Source organism: Coptis chinensis, chromosome 9, assembly GCF_015680905.1.
Source record: "Coptis chinensis isolate HL-2020 chromosome 9, ASM1568090v1, whole genome shotgun sequence".
Lineage (NCBI taxonomy): Eukaryota > Viridiplantae > Streptophyta > Magnoliopsida > Ranunculales > Ranunculaceae > Coptis > Coptis chinensis.
The window spans coordinates 22562669-22577477 of NC_141464.1; the positions used below are offsets into that span (position 1 = coordinate 22562669).

A 14809-nucleotide genomic window follows, 5' to 3' on the forward strand; every position below is an offset into this window, starting at 1 on the left:
GGATGTTTCTTGAAGTATGTAAATTCTTGTAAACCCCAGTTTTCCTCTTGTTGAATCATATATCACAAAACAATGTTCTTCTAATCCTTGTCAGATACCTCAAGTCACGATTAATTGGATTTGAATCAGATCCTTTTAATAAACAAATATTACAACATATATAAAGCGGACGTTTCTATAGAAGCATGCTTCAATTCAACAGTTCCAACAATTGCACTTGATACTAAAACTTGGAATTCATTTCAGACATAAGTACATAACTTGGTCATGGATAACGTAGTGTTTTACAAGTCAAGGAAGGGTTTATCTGAAATAGACTTACCAGCCAAAGGAAAACTTTTGACAAAATCAGAAGGTTTGCTCAAGCATAATTTCAGTCGAAACCCTTCAACAAGTAGACAGATCAAATATGAGAAAAGGAAATGAACACCTTTTTCTAGCCTTTTCTTTCCACTTTCTTTCTTTCAAATCACTGCCACCACCAACCACCACCGAAGCACAATTATATCTGCCCAAATATCGTGGATAGAATAAAAAATTTGTTATATCATCGAAATATCGCAATATATCTACAAATATCGTTGATATTTACACTAGTATTTATCCAATTGAATATTGAGATATTTCGGTGCCCATTTCTAATTTCTCGATATATATCGCGATATTTTGTTCTATGCTTTTTAATACAAACTAGGGTGGGTTTCATTTCTCTTTCTATTTCTTATATTTTGTTCTATGCTTTTGTTAATCTATTATTGGTGGGTTCTAAGAACAAAAAAAGAGGAAGCGAAATAGAAGATGTATGGAAGAAGGGCATCTCAATTATTGAAAGATCTTTCCACCAATGAGCCTGGTCAACTTTCTTCTTTCGATGTAAGCTCAAAACTTATCTTGCCTCAATTTATCTTTCTTTTTTGCTAATCTGTAATCACATGTTTTGTAGACTGATGCTTTTGATCAAGTAATTAAAGAATGTGATGCACACCACATTGAGCTTCAGGGCATGATGAGGTACATTTTTTTTCATGAGTATCCTCCAGTGCAAGTGGTTGGGCTGAACTCGTTTTATGTTTCTAAAACATAATGCTTAAATATGGGAAATGCAATGTTGAATTGCGGCATCATAATGCCATGTGGCCATAGGAAAGTACTCATTATGTCAGGTGATTATCTAGGCTCACAACAATGGTAAAGCAGGTGATTGTGTTTTTTTTCCTTCTGATATTAAAGTTTCAAAGAAGGAAGGATAAAAAATTGGAAATCTGAAAAGACAATGTAATCTTAATAGAAAGAACTGATGCATCTCACCCAATTTCCACTCAAAACACAGTTGAGTAAGCGCTCATATTCTCTGGACCATTTTTATTAGTATAGGTTGTTGGCCCAGCCGCCCAGGCTACCTTCATGTCGTTGTGCCCAATACTGTCTTGACTCTGAGAATTTTACAAGCAATTGATACTCTTCAAGAATTATGTTAGTATCTAACTATTTCCAGTATTCGTCCTCAATATAATATATTGACAGGAAAATGCAAGAAGAAGGGTTGGACATGCAAACAACTAGAAATGCAGACCATTATGGTGCTGTTATTCACCACCTTGCTTTAATACGTAATAAGCGTTGTCTTATGGCATACGTGTGAGTATTCTCTCCGTGCTCATTTGTTTGTAGGAAACTGGTTCTGGCTACCTTTCAATGCTTTTTTTTTCATCATTTTATCTTCTTATCTCATGATTTTGTTACTAACCAGGTACAATCGTGCAGAAGTTATCCAAAGTTTGAGATGGAAGGTGGGGGCTGTCCTCCCACAAGAAGTTCAGCAAAAGGTTAACTACTCAGAGGAAGAGTATTTCAAGAATCACTCTGCAGCCTTAGAGTCGTACATGTCAGAGATGGAAGTTGATTTGACTGTGGTAAGTTTCTATCCCTCTGTCACTCAGACACAATTGAGTGACTGTGACACAGTGGTAGTGTACGTGTAAACAATATTGGTCCATGTATGGAATTGCTGGAACTTAGTATTTTTCTAGCTTTATACAAACAAAAATCAGTCAAAATCAATTTACAAGCAGATTTCCACAATTGCAACTACAGCCATAATAGTTGATGTCCAATGGGAATACTGAACTTAGTTTAGGACTGGTAAATGTGCCAAATGCATCAAAAAGATAAGGTGGAAGAAGTGGCATCTTGTTGACCGTCATAAGATATTTAGCTGTTAGAGTAATTGATCAGCCACTGAAGTTTCATTTTTTATTTCAATATCGATGTCAAATCAGTTTCCCTTGTGAGGAAGTTAAATTATTTGGCAATGGAATGAGTTAGGCTTGATTGACGATGTAAGCTATAGCAAGTATTGAAGCATGATCTCATTATGATCAGTAGCTTTCCCGTTATGACTCAACAGGCTATGCTGTAAGAGAGTCGAAAGCTTTCTTTCTGTCCATGTCTGTTTAAATGTGCACACACTCAAGCACACGGATTTGTACGCATGGATTAGTAGTTTTGATTTGTTATCATAAAATCACCAGGATATGGTTCCCCCAAAGGATCCTTACATCAAAGTCAGGGTCCTTGATGATATTGGTGACGTGTTTCTTAGCGATCAATCACCAAATCTCGCACGCCACTCTATACACTTTCTCAAGTGAACTGATGCTGAGCTGTTCATATCGCAGGTGAATTAGGCTTTATTCTAATGTCTAGAAGTTTACTATTGCTGTTTCGTTAAGTTCCTTAATAATATTTTGTAACTTATTTTTGATAGGGCTTAATGGAGGAGCTTCCCAGTTGATAAGACATTTAACGTAGAACTGTAGCTCATGAATCTTGACTAGCCAGGTGTACGGGGAAATATAATGCCTAATGCATCATCAGAAATGCTTTCGTTAACATTCTAATGGCCATTTGTAGGCAAGAACATGACTTTTCAGATCTAATATTGAAGTCCTAAATGGATTTGTTTCCTGCTCGGGACTCTTCCGGTCGCCATCCTACAGTGGAATGAGAGGTTGGTCTTGGTTCTCCTTACCTGCCATCTAGTTGTACGCTTATATTTACAACAAGACCACAATTGCATCTCATTTTGCTTAAAGCTATTTGATATTTATCTTTTTTTCTTGCTGGTCAATCTGGTCTCATCATCAAAGTCTGTCCAGTGTTGAAGATCACAGGTGCAGTGTTGAGGTACATTTACACATAGTGCCTAGATTATCACAAAACACTCAGAAGAATTCAACCTAAAGTTGTTTAGATCACACAGGTTGTTGTTGAGAATAGTGAACTCTTTCGGCCTACTACATCCTATGCCATATGGTTCCAATGTTAGATTTGGAAGTAGCTGACTAGCTTTGTTGGTGCCCCACAAACCAAAAGAGGCAGTTTAAGTCACGCGTATAGTTAGGTTTTAGCAGGAGGGGAAAGGAAACTTGAAACAGCTTGGCCACTCGGCCTCAAAAGAGTGGTGTGAGTATCTGAGATGCAACATCCTAGTCCGGTAGTCCCTACCCATGGGTTCATTTAGCACAGGGCCAGCTCCCTGTCTTGCCTTGCAATCACAGATAAGTACATAACAACCCCTTTTGCACAACATATTATTGTAATAATCAAGTTCTGATTTGACATGAGATGATGAGCTACTATTAGCACAATTTTTTTTATAATTAGCTTCAACCTGTTACTCTTTTCTTTATTTTAGGGAGTAAGAATGTGCTATGGCTGAGTTTGTTGGCTCCACTCTTTGGTCCTAACCACCGTCCACCGAACTTCTAGTCCAAGGGAATTAATGCTCGTTAATGATAGTAAAAGTTGAGTAAACAAATGGGCCTATGGGAGTTGTAGGTGTTTTACCTGTTTAAGCAACTCCATTGTTATAACGGCTTCTTATTTGAAAGATGACTTGCAACCGTTAGAAGACATAGTTCTATTTTGAATGGGTGTGGGGGAAAAACTGGAGTGGTGGTTAAACTGAAATAAAGAGAGGCCCCATCGAACGCAAAAGTTCTTAATGTCAGATTTGAAGAACATCACCATTTTTGCTTTAATATAATATGCAAATCAGTGTATCATACTATCATTCCTACTCAAAACATTTTATAAATGCGATGTCATGACAAGCATACTCCGATAGTTGGAAATTGCATTCCAGAGAGATGGAACACTGCAATTTTGCTTAGTGTATATAAAGTTGTAGAAGAATGCTAAACAGATTTGCAATGGCGTCACTCCAATATGGGTTCTTGAATAAGACCCGCTAATCAAAACTTAAAAAAAGGCTTGAAATTCTGGTGGTGAAAACATTTTAATGTTAGTGAATCTGTCCAGTATAATGTGGCTGTATATTAATTCCGTCGTCTGTGTTAATGGCTTAATTGAGTTGAATTTAATTTTAAAAATTTAGAAGCATTCCAGCCTTTCAGGGTGTTTCAGTAACTAGATTTTGGGACTGTGATTCTCTAGCTTCAGAATCTCCAACGCAGGAACTGAGGAACAGCTACCAGACAGAGACACCTTTTTTAATCCTAAAGTTTGAACAAATAAAAAAGTTGCTTAAATATCTTCGTCTCAAAGTCATCTCCTAATCATAAAGCTTATTAACGGCTCTTCCCTTTAATTAGTGCCCTTTCTTCTTAGTTATAAGAAAAAATAACATGTGGTGTTTTCAATCCCAGAGGAATGCTATGGTGCAAGTGTGCAACACGGCAATGGATTGCATCATGCTACGTTCAATGTGTACTAGCCAAGCTAACAAATATAATCTATTAATCTGTTAACACTAAACACTAAACACACTCTTTTCAGACTCCTTAAAACCCCATTAAATCAAGGTTATTTTAACCTGATGAGGCTGCTAATCAATTTTGTAAGTGGAATGTTTGAAACAGGTCCTCAATGTTAACAAAGTTTAAGCACAACTAACTAACTCGATCAAGACACCTTTGACTACAAATATAATATAAATATATAATACACAAATGACACTATCAATAATTAAAATATGAGAACATCACTAAGTACGTTTGAGTAGAAAACGAAGCTTTAATAACAAATTAACAACAACTTAACATAAAAAATGTTCCAACAGTTCAAATTAATAACTAAAGTAAAGTTAGTAACAAACAATATTATATTTCCCATGCAAGTTCAAATTTTGAATAACAAAAAGAGAGCTGAACTAGTCACAAGGCCTTTGATGGAATAATAACTTTGGTTATATATTATTAGCCGTTGGAAGATATATATGATAGTTACTTTTTGTTTGGAAGTTAGAACAACAACCGGCAAAATCATCAAACTCCAAACCTTACAAGGAAAGTTAACAACTAAAAAAAACTAGTGAAAGCTCAACTACTTGTTTCATTAAAACACTGTTTGTGTTTTTTATACATATATTTCATCAACCCCTTTGAGCTAAAAAAACAAAGTATTTGAGTAATGAACAATGTTGTTTTAAGTCAATAAGTGGGAATGGAGGGATTGGTAATTGAGAAAGTGGAAGTGATAGAAGAAAGAAAAGATGCAAGTGAAAGTGAAGAAAGTGAGTTTTTTATGGATTCAAATTCAACTGTAGAAGAATGTAGTAAAAGTAGTAGTTGTAGTACTAGTTCTGAGGCGACAACGACGAATACAACAGATGAAGAACATGGCTTGAAAAGTTCAGAAGATTCAGTTTCATCTTCACCATTGAGTTGGCCTAATATTGAGACGCCTGAAAAGAAAAAATTGGATCAAGAGAAGTCACATTTGGAGAAAGAAAGTTCCAAAGTTTCAGGTACTAATAATTGGTGTTTCTTTTATTTTAGACAGAAAACTTTGCTTATTATGTTCTACAATTTAATTATGTAGAGATTGCAATGATGAAAGAGAGGTTTGCTAAATTGTTACTTGGAGAAGATATGTCGGGGTGTGGGAAAGGCGTTTGCACGGCGTTGGCAATTTCGAATGCCATTACTAACCTTTGTGGTATGCTTTCATTTTTTTTTTATCATGGTTTGCTAGAGTAATGGAGTCTTGCTCACCAACTGCTTGATTGTTTTTCTCAATGGTTTGTGCATAAGCTTAGTTTTAATGATTTTCTTGTTTGTTTGTGATTACGCAACCTTTAGCTACGCTTTTTGGCCAACTTTGGAGATTAGAGCCTTTAGCATCTGAGAAGAAATCAATGTGGAGAAGAGAGATGGAATGGCTTCTTTGCATTAGCGATCACATTGTGGAACTAATACCCTCTTGGCAAACTTTTCCTGATGGAAGCAGACTTGAGGTGATCATACTAATTTGTAGAGCTATGTTAAATTTTCTAAGATTATCATTTTAAGAATTTTAGATAGATTGCTTTAAGAATTATACTTTTGTAAATTTCCTTTGTAGGATATAACTCATTTCACTAATGTGAAGGCATATTAACTTGTAAATCAATACTGTGTATGAAATTATTTTAAAGATTGTTTCATATTCTATTATTCAGGTCATGACCTGCAGACCCCGATCTGATCTTTATATCAATCTACCTGCTCTGCGTAAACTAGACCACATGCTTCTTGTAAGTGGAATGATTAGTATGACTCCCTTGGTTCAAGTTCAACGGTTATGTATCTAAAGCTACTAATGGAGCTTCTACTTCTGACAGGAAACATTAGAGAGTTTTAGCAACACGGAGTTCTGGTATGTCGACCAAGGGATTTTAGCTCCTGAAGGCGATGGCTCAGCCTCATTTCGTAGACCAGTCCAGCGCCAAGAGGAGAAATGGTGGCTACCTGTACCTTGTGTTCCTCCTTGTGGTCTCCATGACGATTCGAGAAAGCACTTGCAACACAAACGAGAATGTACAAATCAAATCCTTAAAGCCACGATGGCTATCAACACCATTGTTTTGAGTGATATGGAAGTGCCTGAATCCTACTTGGATTCTCTTCCTAAGGTATAACTATGTGGCACAAATATAGTAATAGATTCTTCAGTTTTACTGTTTTACATTATTGAGGAAACAAATAGGAACTGACAAGGGAATGTCTTTTTGCTTATTTGGTTTCAGAATGGAAGAGCAAGTTTAGGTGATGTCATGCACCGCTATATAACATCCGATCAGTTCTCCCCTGAATGTCTTCTTGATTGCCTTGCTTTGTCCTCAGAACACCAGGTTTTAGAGATTGCTAACCGTGTTGAAGCCTCAATGTATGTATGGCGTCAAAGAGCAAACCCGAATATGAACCGCTCCAGCTCAAAATCATCCTGGGGGATGGTCAAGGAAATGATGGTCGATGTAGATAAGAGGGAACTGCTTGCCGATAGAGCAGAAAGCCTCTTGCTTTGCTTGAAGCAGCGATTCCCTGGTCTCCCACAGACAGCTTTAGATATGAGCAAGATCCAATTTAACAAGGTTTATGTCCTCTCTTTTATATGCTGTTTAATCACAACATCTTGCACTAGAACATGGAACTGGTTATACTTGGGCTGAGCATAAAAAGGCGTCTGTCAAAAAATTCAATAATTACGTCCAAGATAATTTCTGCATTAGTGTCGGTTCAACTGATTTTATTGAGTTGTTCTTCCAGGATGTTGGAAAATCTATTCTCGAGAGCTACTCTAGAGTTTTGGAGAGCCTGGCCTCTAACATTGTTACCCGGATTGATGATGTGCTTTATGTGGATGACTTGACCAAACATTCTGATCAATTTGTATCAGCTTCTACCGTCAGTGTGATTGCTCACAACAGGGTTTCAACTCCATATCCAGTGCCTGTCTCAGGCACTCAATGTGGAGCAAGTTTCACTAACCCAAGCTTCACTCCTGCACCGCCTTTTGGCTCATTCCTCAATAGCTCCAAGCTTCCTCATCATGCGAATGGAATGAAGAAAGTCTTGACAAACTATCTTGGTATTGACACTAAGGGGAAGATTGCTGGCAATGTAGTTGAGGGCTCACGTTCGATACTGAGTACACGTCCAGAAGCTACAACATAATTGACATGGCAATTTTAGGGATCAGCGGCTATATGGTATTGATTTGTTGAAGAGACTTATGCTCTGCATTCCGACTTCCGAGAGCCAGAGTCAGTGACCTGAACAGACAGTCATAACTCACAAGCCATTCTTGGTTCACAGGAGGCAGGAAAAAGAAATTCCTTACATTCCAAAGTTTAAAAGTCCTTTTGCACTACAGAGTCTCATTATATGAAAATCATTTTTTTTTCTCCCTTTTCTTCTTAATATGTCTATACTGTCCTCCATTGTGGCCGTGTGGGTAAACAAGTAAATGATACAGTTTTTAGGAAATGCTCCCATTCCTCACATACTTTATTTGCTTATTATTTTAACGTTGAAACTTGTAATATTGGTATGTGGGTGGAAATTTATTTTTCAAACCAAAAGCTTAGGGTAGTTTGGGCTCAAATTTATTTGAAATTGAAGATTGTTTGACAGGCACTCAAATTTACTTTCAATTGAAGAATTTGTAACGTTAAGTTATGGCATGAAAAGTTCATTATAAGAAAATGAACAAAAAACATTTTTGAACTCGGGACCTCTTGCACACTAAGCAAGAATCATACCGCCAAACCGAATGCCCTTTTTGATGTCTTGTTTCAGTTTTAGCAATAATATTTGGAAACGAGACAGTAACCTCTAAATGACAACCCATTAAACAACAAAAGTGCTTGTCATTTTCTCATATACGGTGACTATTGAGTTTGAGTTTGAGACTTCAGCTTACTACGCAACTTAATTAACAGAATGGATTAAAAACTTGCAAACTAAATCAAATACTAGCCATTTAGTAGCCATTCTTAATAATATTAATTTTATTTTCTAAAACTAATTGAAAGGTGAGTGACGTTGGAAGTTCATTAAGAAAATTGAAAAGGTAAATATGCATATTTCACCCTCGAACTTGTCAACTTTTACCACTTACCCCCCTAAAGTTCAGTTTAGGCAATTTTAACTATGTACTTGTAAAACGTATCCAGCTCCATTTTTCTAGTTCATTTCCGGCACTGGAAGACTGACGTGGATTGATTTTTTTTTTTCGGACGTGTCAAATTCTTGCACAGTCAACATAGTCAGCACACTCCCGATCAAGTCAAGTCAACAAAAACACGAGAAAACCACGTGACCTACCAACAAAACCTATAACAACCCGTGTTTTTAATTAATATTTACCTAGTACAATAAATAATAATAAAAAAAAATAACAATAAGAGATAAAATAAAATAAAAGGATAAATATTAGAAAGAGATAAGGTAAAGAGGATAAACCTCATTCCCTATTTTGAAGTTTTTGAAAAAAAAAAAAAGGGTGTTTATACGGAGAGTTTAAAACAGGGAGAGAAAGAGTTTTACACATAGTGGAAAAAGGAGAGAATGACAAAAGTTATTATGATTGTTTCTTGACGATTGTTAGGTGGCGTTTTTCGTTCTCAAGTTTTTTTTTTCTTCACGCCACTCGTAAACAACAGAGGTGAGTAGATCTTATATATACGGATTGAAACATGTTTTAAACTATATAGATTACCTTTGAGATTTTTGGCTATTAATATATGTATTGTCGGTAATTAATTTATCTTAAATTTTTACTGTGAAAATAAAGAAAAATTGTCATATATATAAAAAACAATTTGTTTCGCATCTATGGAATCAAATGAACTCATTGGGATTTCAAAATATATGATCCATCTTTCTCATGGTTTTTTTATGAATCGATGTGCATGATACTACATAAGGCTTTTGTAATGTTAAGTTGTAGGAGCGTTTTTTTTTATCGTGATCTATATATGAATATGGGAGCTAGCCCCTTCTTAAAACTTAAAGGCTGATTCTCTCGAGGCACGTTTCAAATGACTAACTTTGTTATAAAGTATCACATTAGATACTTGAAATATAGGTACTGTGTGGCAGTTGCAGTCCTTGTAACACCTTGATTTATGTGTTTTGTATTTGCTGCAATTTGATTGTTATGTTGGACAGTGGATATTATTGTGCCTGTTTTGATTGTTTTGTGTTGAGTCCCGCGTCGAGGGGAATTATTTTCACCCTTAATTTATTATCTTTCATGTTAAAAATAAAAATAAAACATAATTCATTTGGTTTCCAATTATCTCTTGTTGTGGACTTGGTGGTGATAGGCCACAACCAGTTCATGCTCTAGACTATAACCATTTTTCCTATTGTAGACCGCTTCATATACTATGTTGATAGACAAAAGAAGGATGATATTATGTAACCTGCTGCAGTGAACAGTTTGTCTGGTATGGTTTCCAACTTTCCATAACATTGAATTATTTTATCTATAAACAGAAGATGTAGATTAATGAGAGTCTATTGGCGTGTGGCCATTGCTGTGATTCAAATATTGTAGCGAAAGATTCAATGTGCCCATGTCATTCAAGAGACAACTTGTTTCATTTCCAACTTATATATCGTCCAAGAACATGAAATGCTTGGCCATAAAGAGTGGGAGACAACGTTTCCAAGATCAAACATCTTCCCTTTAATGGGAAAGTCAGCATTTAGTCGAAAAGTGAAAAGCCAATCTGATGGTACTGAATATCAACCTTCTTTCTGAGATAGGCCCTCCAGTAATTCTTGATATCGTTTTCTGTTAACCCCGGCACTGTACCTGTGTACAACAAAAAGAAACGAATTCATTGAGGGTAAACCGTGAGAGTTTTGTCCAAGTTAAAATTCAGTAAGATGTAAACTTGCATTGGGTAACAAGTCAACTATATAGTTAGAATAAAAAAAAAAAAAGAGTTTGGGCCGGTTTGAGTGTTATAAAGTTTGGGCTGGTTTGATTTGTTATCAGTGGGTTTTAGTTAACTTTTGGGTTTTAGTCTTTGGTTTGGGTAGAGCTTGTTTTTGGACCCCTTTACTTAGTTTCATGGGACAAATTTGGGGGCCTTTCTTTGGTCTAGTTATAAGGGCCGGTTCTTAACTTTGTGTGTGTTGGGCCCTTATCATATTAAGTGTTTTTATGTGGATCTATTTTAGTTGTCATGGGTCGGGGTTTTTGTTTTAGACTAGGACTGTCAATTTTGACTGGTGTCTAGGACTGTTGGCCGTTGACTTTTTTGAATGTTGACTGTTTAGACTTTTGACATATTGAACTTTGTGGACAAATCTAATAATAGGATGTTGTTGAAACTTGTATAAACATGTTGGTAATTATCTAATAAAGATTTGACGTGGTTTTATGCAATTATATATATTGACATTGATGAACTTTGATTTTGACTATGTGGCTGAAAAGAACTACGAAGGCCTGATTCCAATCCTGAAAGATTTGGATACGTAGGCAACTTTGAACAAAACTGCAGCCACTATATCTATAATATATATATATTAGTTTGTGTGATAACTATGTGATTGTGTTAGAAATTACTGTTGTTTTGAGACTATATAAATATATATGTGTGAGATAGAAGTTGTATATGAATATAGACTTTAGTATATGTGGATCTGTTTTGGACATTAGTGTGTGTGGACTTGAATTTGGGCTAATGAACTATTTGTTTACGATATTGTGTATATGAGTGTGGTTATGTAAATTGTATTTGTTTGATTATAACTCTGTTTACATTCAATGATATTTAAGTGCTTGATTTGCCTTGACGCGCGAAAATGACTCTCTGCATATGTGGTATGTTTTGACATGAGTAATGCTAATATAATTATAAGTGATAATAATGTTTTAATGTGTCACCCACATCTTTAGAACTCTCTACGCCTCATAATTTGGTAATGAGATATTATGACTTGTGATGTCATGTGATAGACAGGTATTCATTGAATGTGCCATGAATGACCCAATAGTTTTAACTGCCCTATAGAGGAACTAAGGTATTCGCCTTGCGGGTTGGTCGTATTCCTTGAATGTACGGGAATGTAGGTTTGGGTATTCCTTGAATGTGGCGGGAATGACTCAGGGCATTCATTGAATGTGCCATGAATGGCCCGTTAGTATTTTGATGGGTATTCCTTGAATGTGGCGGGAATGACCCAAGGTATTCATTGAATGTGCCATGAATGACCTGATATTTTGTTATGCCCAAACGAGGCTTTGCGATATGTGTATGAAAACCCAGAGATGGCTATCATATTGTGGTATTCGGTGGGAGAGAGGCACACAGAAATGTGTGATTTGGCAAATGTGTGTAGTGCAAATTGTAGAGTAGGAACTAAAGGTTGGGTTGAGTCTGTTTAGAAATGAGTCAACAAGATAATTAATAAGCAAAGTGAAATATTGATTTTACGTATGAATGAGTTATTGCCTATAAATATTTATGTATTATGATGTATATGCTTTCTTACAAAGAAATATATAGGTGGTTTGTGTGAGGTTATGGATGTGAAGTGTGATTGGGAATAATATTATTGAATGTTTGTGATCTTTTATGTGATTGTGGAATTACTGTAAAATGATATGTTATTATGAAAGCATTAATGACTTGTAATAGTTTGAGATATATAGTTATGCACTTGGAAACTTTATGACGTAATGATGTCATGTGAATGACTACCCTTCATATAGGTGGTATAATAAGTAGTATTCCCCGAATATGCGGGACGAACTATGTTGTATTAATTAGACTTCAATGTCTTAAATAAGGTTTGATTATGAATGAAAATTTGACTGACTGAGATAAATCCTTTTATAGTGCTGTCTAACTCTGTTTTGTAGGAGGGTAGGATCTGTTAATCTTTTATGCAGAGACGTAAATATCCTACCCTGAGACGACGTGCTGGCTTAAAGGTAATGTCTATCAAACCAATATTTAATTAAGTTATCATATGTGTATGTAATAAGTGGTATTTCTGTTGTGAGTTATCTTGGAAATGTATATTGGGATTGAAATCTTATTTGGGAAGAAACTACACGCCGTTTTGGAAAATGGAACTATATTGTCTTCCAAGTTGAAATGGTTGGTAATGTTATATTTATTAATTTGAAAGATTATTATATATATTTTGTTGTTAGTCTACTCATACCAGCACATTCAATTTTGTATTATAAGCACCCAAAACTGTATTATAAAAACCTGTAGAGACATAACATTTCGGTCAATTTTGTGCTTAATAATCATGAAATAATCGCATCTTCGTGTTTTTTGTAGGTTGGAGCAACTAATGTAAAAATTATGATAAAGCCAGCATTTAAGCACGGAATAAGGAGTATACACATGCCTTCCGGTCAAGCCCATGTGAAGCCCAACAAATTCGGACTAAAGCCCAAAGACTCAAATAGTACAGAATCCAATCAGAAACGGGATTACATGCACAGAAGCATCAAACTTCCGAAGCTCATATCTCTTGAACCAGGACTCCGAATGCGACGAGTGAGCTGCTCCGACGATCAGTGCGATGAACTCTACAAATAGGCGGGAAGTTGTAAAAATGCCAAAAGACCGGACTGCCACTAGACACTGTACGTGGACCCACTAGGCGGGCCCATAAGATTTGATGAGTCATCATGCAAGTCAAGACAAAGGTGCAAATAATTGGTGCAATTTTGACACCTTGCATGAAGTTAATGAGTTAGTTGGATTTAGGTGATGATTATCTAAAAAAATAAAAGGTGTCAAATGGGAGTTAGTTGTGGATAAGTGAAAAATAAATGAGAGGAGAGTGTTTCACGTGGGAGAAGAGAAAAAGGCTCTCTTATGTAAAGGGGGGCTGATTTTGGGAGTTGGAAGCTTTTACTTCCTTGACTTTTACTTTTCATTTACATCCATGTCTTTAATTTTGTTTTTTTTAGTTCTTAGTTTTTAGAGAAAAGCTTGTAACTTGTTAATGGGGGAACTCTCTCTAGTTTTTAATAAACTCTTCTTCATTTAGGTAAACAGGGTTGTAGTTTTCTTGTTTCATTCTCTTTCTTTTCATTTCACATATCTTCTTGTAGTTTAATTCAATCCTAGGATCATGAGCTAAAACTCTCCCAAGGGGAGGGTTAATGATGCTCATGTGAGGATCATGCTACAAATTTAGGATTCCAAAATCACTACTTAAAAGACTTAGGTTCTATTTTTCATCCCGTCCCAAAAATGAGAGATTGACAATTATCGATCAATTGTTGTAAAGTAGAACTAGGAGTTGGAATGATATTTCAGAGATGAAATATCATTTCAATTCTACATGCTAGCATGATATGTTTAGAGATAGGTATATTATGTTAGGGATTTGAGATGGTAGTGACTGTTTCTAAAAGACTTGTAGCTAGGCCTTGCATGAGTAGGATTAATCCTTCCCTATCTCTCTCTCTCTTTCATTTAACTATAAACAAACTTACAAATTTTAGATAACTTGTAAAAAAAAAAATATATCTATAAAATCCTTCTCACTTAGTTCTCCAAAGTGTAGATTCCGGTTGTGATCATTTAAATTCTTGTCTTAGAAGTTGGAACAAAATCCCTACTCGAACTAGTGACATTTTCAAAGAAAAAAAAACATGTGAGTAAGGAATTATTGAGTTTTAGCACGTAGTAAGTCAACTTCTAAAAGCACTGAAAAGTGCAAAGATCAAAATGGCCGCTGCCATTCTAAAGACCAAGGACCTGTGTTGCAAACCTGGAATTGCTCCAAGGGAAACCCCCACTCATCCTTTCATATATTTCTTTTTCTTATGTTTTCTTCGTTTTTTAAATTTCCGCATTTTTGCCTCTTGATAAACATTCGGTTTTGGTTGAACTGACAGGTTCCAAATGCTAGGACCTGGAAACTAGGCTACAACAATCACTAAGCTTACTGTGAAACATTTGGTCTTTTGTGCACGTTTCTTTTATTTGGTGGACTTGCGGGAAGCTTGCAGGTTCCAAATTTTAAAT

General features: G+C 35.7%; 2 protein-coding genes across 3 annotated transcripts; both read left to right on the plus strand.

The window, feature by feature from the left end:
- Positions 1–714: 714 nt before the first annotated feature.
- On the plus strand, positions 715–4072 carry LOC147475221 (uncharacterized). 2 transcript variants are annotated; one of them, XR_015207579.1, is made up of 8 exons: positions 715–873; positions 944–1011; positions 1525–1638; positions 1751–1913; positions 2532–2678; positions 2768–3010; positions 3150–3186; positions 3263–4072. XR_015207579.1 is itself a non-coding variant. In XM_086582330.1 (6 exons), exons 1-5 carry the CDS (start codon positions 799–801, stop codon positions 2649–2651), a joined length of 540 nt encoding a protein of 179 aa, XP_086438456.1. In that variant the 5' UTR covers positions 715–798; the 3' UTR covers positions 2652–2678; positions 2768–3130. The 2 variants fall into 2 exon arrangements, 1 of the variants encoding a protein (XP_086438456.1); XM_086582330.1 differs by lacking the exons at positions 3150–3186; positions 3263–4072 and having other exon boundaries at positions 2768–3130.
- A 1111-nt stretch (positions 4073–5183) lies between these two features.
- On the plus strand, positions 5184–8270 carry LOC147475222 (rop guanine nucleotide exchange factor 7-like). Its single transcript, XM_086582329.1, has 7 exons — positions 5184–5770; positions 5845–5961; positions 6105–6259; positions 6464–6538; positions 6626–6916; positions 7031–7375; positions 7551–8270. Exons 1-7 carry the CDS (start codon positions 5467–5469, stop codon positions 7956–7958), a joined length of 1695 nt encoding a protein of 564 aa, XP_086438455.1. The 5' UTR covers positions 5184–5466; the 3' UTR covers positions 7959–8270.
- Positions 8271–14809: the final 6539 nt, after the last annotated feature.

Bases quoted from the DNA above. Each gene is read 5' to 3' on its own strand.
- LOC147475221 (XM_086582330.1), top strand. From the start codon at position 799: ATGTATGGAAGAAGGGCATCTCAATTATTGAAAGATCTTTCCACCAAT. The intron at 1,012-1,524 runs GTACATTTTTTT...ATATATTGACAG, and splicing joins GAGCTTCAGGGCATGATGAG to GAAAATGCAAGAAGAAGGGT. The intron at 1,914-2,531 runs GTAAGTTTCTAT...TAAAATCACCAG, and splicing joins TGGAAGTTGATTTGACTGTG to GATATGGTTCCCCCAAAGGA.
- LOC147475222 (XM_086582329.1), top strand. From the start codon at position 5,467: ATGGAGGGATTGGTAATTGAGAAAGTGGAAGTGATAGAAGAAAGAAAA. The intron at 6,917-7,030 runs GTATAACTATGT...ATTTGGTTTCAG, and splicing joins ACTTGGATTCTCTTCCTAAG to AATGGAAGAGCAAGTTTAGG. The intron at 7,376-7,550 runs GTTTATGTCCTC...TTGTTCTTCCAG, and splicing joins GCAAGATCCAATTTAACAAG to GATGTTGGAAAATCTATTCT.